The sequence below is a fragment of the Vittaforma corneae genome (genome assembly GCF_000231115.1).
Source record: "Vittaforma corneae ATCC 50505 unplaced genomic scaffold supercont1.26, whole genome shotgun sequence".
NCBI lineage: Eukaryota > Fungi > Microsporidia > Nosematidae > Vittaforma > Vittaforma corneae.
This window is the reverse complement of record NW_006889859.1, coordinates 1-3,993: the sequence shown is the minus strand read 5'-3', so window position 1 is coordinate 3,993 and position 3,993 is coordinate 1. Positions and strand designations below refer to the sequence as shown.

The window sequence follows — 3,993 nt, the reverse complement described above, 5'->3', positions numbered from 1 at the left end:
GTGTCTGTGTGTCTATTAAGCTATATACAATCACATTAATGGCCAAGTTTTGACGTGCCACTTTCAATATTAAATGACAAGCTATTTGTCATATAGTATGAATACTGTGAATAGACAAGCTGCTCTAGCATTAAAATCGACTTGAGAGATTAAGGCGATTGCTTTTGGCTGTGAAACGCAGATTTCAACAAAACACACACCAATATACGACATTTCTTCAACAAAAAATAGACGATCTACCTTGAAAATTTATATTTAAAATTTATAAACATTCCTCTCGGTATATCCAACTTCCTTCAGAACGCCCGTCAGCTCTCCCTGCTCTGTCTTCGATTTTTTTCTGCCCGAAAATGAATCGTATAGTGAAGGAGGTCCGCAGATGTACACAAACTCAAACATTTTGCTTCTTATCACTGTTAGAAGCATGTCCTTTGTGAGAGTCCCGCTAATGTGCTGGCTGTCTGGGAATTCAGTACCTTGGCTGAAAATATGAATTATCTGAAGCTTGCCGTTGGATTTTTTCTTTAAAGTCTCGAGCTCGCTCTGCAAAAACACGTCCTTATCTGTCCTGTTCAAAAAGAGAAGTGTGAAATCAGTCGCATTTATTCCTGATAGGATGTGCTCCCTCAGTAGCTGAAACATTGGTGTTACTCCCGTACCGCCGGCAATCATAAGGACATTTCTAAATTCATTCAGTCTGTTCTCCCGCACCTGAACTGCTTCAGAGACAGTAATAGTGTCATTCACGCTCTTATTGCACAGGTATGTGGATAGTGTTCCCTCAGGATACACTTTTATTGCGAATGCTATGTGTCTCTTTGATACGTACAATGGCGAGTATGGCTTTCTTTGCCCCCTGTCGTCGAAAACAAGAACATGAAAGCTCACCTTTGCCTGGGGTAGATCCTCATCCGACTCTACCTTCATAAAAAAGGTGTTGTGGGTCATGTGACGTTTTTCAACAATTTTCATTGTTCTCTTCTTGATGTTGCCATCGCTCATTGAAGGGGAGCATACGAACAAATAAAAGCAATAGAGAATAAACCGGTAAAAGGTTTTATACTATCAACTGGTGTACTTAGATGGTATAAGCACTGGAAGTTTGCCTGCCTTATGAAACATATAATACCATAATCGACATAAATTTTATATTCGTGTAATAGCATAATGCTTAGAGACTGCCACCTTGAAGAGCAAGGGATTAATTATAAAAAACCCACAGCAATACTTAGCTTATAACTATTGTGCAAGCTAATGCATGCACTGGGAAACAAACCATACAATATGCATACTGCTTACTAGCCAGCTTCTACAATTAATATTGAAAGCTAGGCGGTGTACAAATTAAGCTGCATCCTAGGCCCATAAATATTCTCTTTTAACTACCAAAAGCCATTTCAATATGTCAAAATTAATTAAAAACATTAATCGAGACTAGTGAATTTACTCAGAAATAGCTGGCGTTTCCGTAGCCTTCAAACTCAATATATCACTAAACCCTTGAAGCCCATCCTCACTCTCCAGCGCCTGAATCTTCTGTGCATACTTCTCGTCTATTGCTGCCTCCATCTGGTTTAGAATCTTTGCGAGCCTTGTTCTTGAATTATTTAGACTTTCGTTCCTTATTAGCGCCTTTCTGGCTTGGTTATAAAATACTGCATCCGTTTTATAGATCAGGTCAATAAATTTTTCACAAATGAGAGTTCTTTGTAGCTTTTTAAAATCACTATACTTTTCATTTTCAATGTCAATAAATCCCCAGGCATATCTTCTTCCCCTTACGCTACTGCCATCCTCTTCATAAACATTCTCGGAGGCTATCACTGCCAGCGGGAACTGGGTGCTGTCGTTTTCTTCATAGTCGTAGAACTGTATGTTCCTGAATAGTCTGTTGATCTTTTCCCTATGGTCTTTGAGTTCCTCATCGGTGAACATATCAGCTTTGGTTATTACAGGTATTATGTTAATCTTAGAGCCGAGCTCCTTCAGTCCCTCAATTTCATAGTCGGACATTTTATCTCCCGGTACAAGGTACAGGCAGCAATGCATCCTTTTGTCGGGAAAGCTAACACTCAGCCCTTGCTCCATTTCAAAGTGCTCCTCATTGGCTGTATTGATGTATTTAATTACCTTGTTTATATCCTCTCCATGGTAGGTGGTGACGGATATTGTAAGTCTAATGCCATTCTCTACTATCTCGTTGACCGTTGTGTTGATAGAGTCTGTTCTTTCTTTCTTCACTAGCGGTGCTGAGAAGAGCGAGTTGATGAGTGTTGATGCACCTAGTCCTCTTCTTGAAACCACAAGAAGATTGAAATAGAAGCCATCCCTGATGGACTGTTGTCTTACTTGCTCCGGTATCTGTGAAAATCCAATACCTGTTGTTAGGTTGAGACTATCGTAGTTGTGGTGTATTTTTGGAATGGTGTCCTTCATTGTGTTTACAGCCAAGAAAGATTAATGAAATTGTCAAATATAAAGAAACAAATAGAAATGATAAACAAATAACCAAGGAAAGTGGGATTTCCAAACAAACAGGGTATACAAAATTTATTCAATTTACCAAAATAACCAGACACATCATACTGCTTACAAGGTCTATGCACCAATATTGGAACAAACGCTGCCAGCAGTTCTACCAGGCATTCATCTGCTGAATATTTAACAATCCAAGAATAAAAGTTATAAAACCAGCTAGAATAAAGTTTTCGTTGTAAGACATAGTTAGTTATTTAACAATATCAATTACCTTCTGAACCCTGTCTCTCCACTCGACAAACTTCATCTTCATCTTCTGAAGTTCTTCACTATCCAATGCCCTGGGTAGTACACTATCAAAAAAGAGTATTCTCTCCTCAGAGTCAATCCATCCCTTAACGATCCCCAATCCCAGTGCACGAAGCAGCAGTTTGATCAGCACATTTTCGTCTACCTGTAGCTCCGACATAAACTGGTCAAAGGTAACGAACTTTCTGTTCAGACTTAAAGCATATTTTGATAATATTTAGAAGATGCACCTTGGTGGTAAGCTGGTCAACATTGTTAGTTTTAAGAATATTAAAAATGTCTTTGGTGTTGATGCTGCTAATGTCGCCATCTGAAAGACATAGGAAAAGATTTCTCAACGGGGCGTTGCTCAGGCCATCAAACTCTTTAAAGGCCGATACTGCAGAGAAGTCAAAGAATGTAGAGGACTTAATGGAGAGCTCTACCAGCTTCTCAATATTGTAGACTGCGCCTGTTTGCTTCGCATGTAAAAATAGGTAGCTTTGCGCTTCTTCACAATTTCCTGTGCTTTCATAAAACAGTGCTGCAACGAGATACAGTAAATTTAAGTTATCGTTTGAAAGAGCGGCGTCTTTTAGCGCGATTATTTGGCTTTCTATGTTTTCAAAGTTCTTTTGTTTTATTGAAGCAATGTAAAAGTGCAGCCTGAGAGTGGCAATTTCTTGAAAATAGCTGCTCTGACTAACAAAACTCGACTCTAATGTAGAGATTGCAGTTTGGATAATACTGCTTGCCTTTTCTGGTGAGATGTAACTGAAGAGAGCGACTATTGCCGATGTTAGACTCATTGGGTGGATCTTTACCGCATTTCTAGACAAAATATCCAAGGAAAAATCAAGATCAGCATCAGACAGAGAGTTAACGACTCCACGCTTGATATGCTCAGTCATATCAAACCATTTTCTTTCGCTTTCTAGTCTTTTGAGTTCTTCTGAAAAAGACATAAGGGTAAGAAAACTTTACAAACAAGTAGGGCTCTTGCCCCGACTGAGACATGAGCAAATAAAGGAAAGATAAGCAGAAATACTAAGGATTAAATTGCCATAGTAATGCCAATTGTCCAAGCATGCATGACATTATTGGCACTGCTGTATTTAGATTCAAAATCGCCACAGCACCCTTCTCGTGATGAAAATTCAGAAAGTCTGCAATGCGGCCGTATTCTCTTCGGATTTAAACTTAGACACGTTGCTTTATTCAGAAATA

The 3,993-nt window shown here is 39.0% G+C and overlaps 3 protein-coding genes across 3 annotated transcripts; all 3 read right to left on the bottom strand.

The window, feature by feature from the left end:
- Positions 1 to 255: 255 nt before the first annotated feature.
- Positions 256 to 1,002, bottom strand: VICG_02041 (uncharacterized protein; the record flags this gene model as incomplete). Its single annotated transcript, XM_007605424.1, has 1 exon — positions 256 to 1,002. The coding sequence occupies one exon, from the start codon at positions 1,000 to 1,002 to the stop codon at positions 256 to 258; it is 747 nt and encodes a 248-aa protein (XP_007605486.1).
- Positions 1,003 to 1,443: 441 nt separating this feature from the next.
- VICG_02040 (uncharacterized protein) lies at positions 1,444 to 2,436 on the bottom strand (the record flags this gene model as incomplete). Its single annotated transcript, XM_007605423.1, has 1 exon — positions 1,444 to 2,436. One exon carries the CDS (start codon positions 2,434 to 2,436, stop codon positions 1,444 to 1,446), a length of 993 nt encoding a protein of 330 aa, XP_007605485.1.
- Positions 2,437 to 2,954: 518 nt separating this feature from the next.
- On the bottom strand, positions 2,955 to 3,731 carry VICG_02039 (uncharacterized protein; the record flags this gene model as incomplete). Its single annotated transcript, XM_007605422.1, has 1 exon — positions 2,955 to 3,731. The coding sequence occupies one exon, from the start codon at positions 3,729 to 3,731 to the stop codon at positions 2,955 to 2,957; it is 777 nt and encodes a 258-aa protein (XP_007605484.1).
- Positions 3,732 to 3,993: the final 262 nt, after the last annotated feature.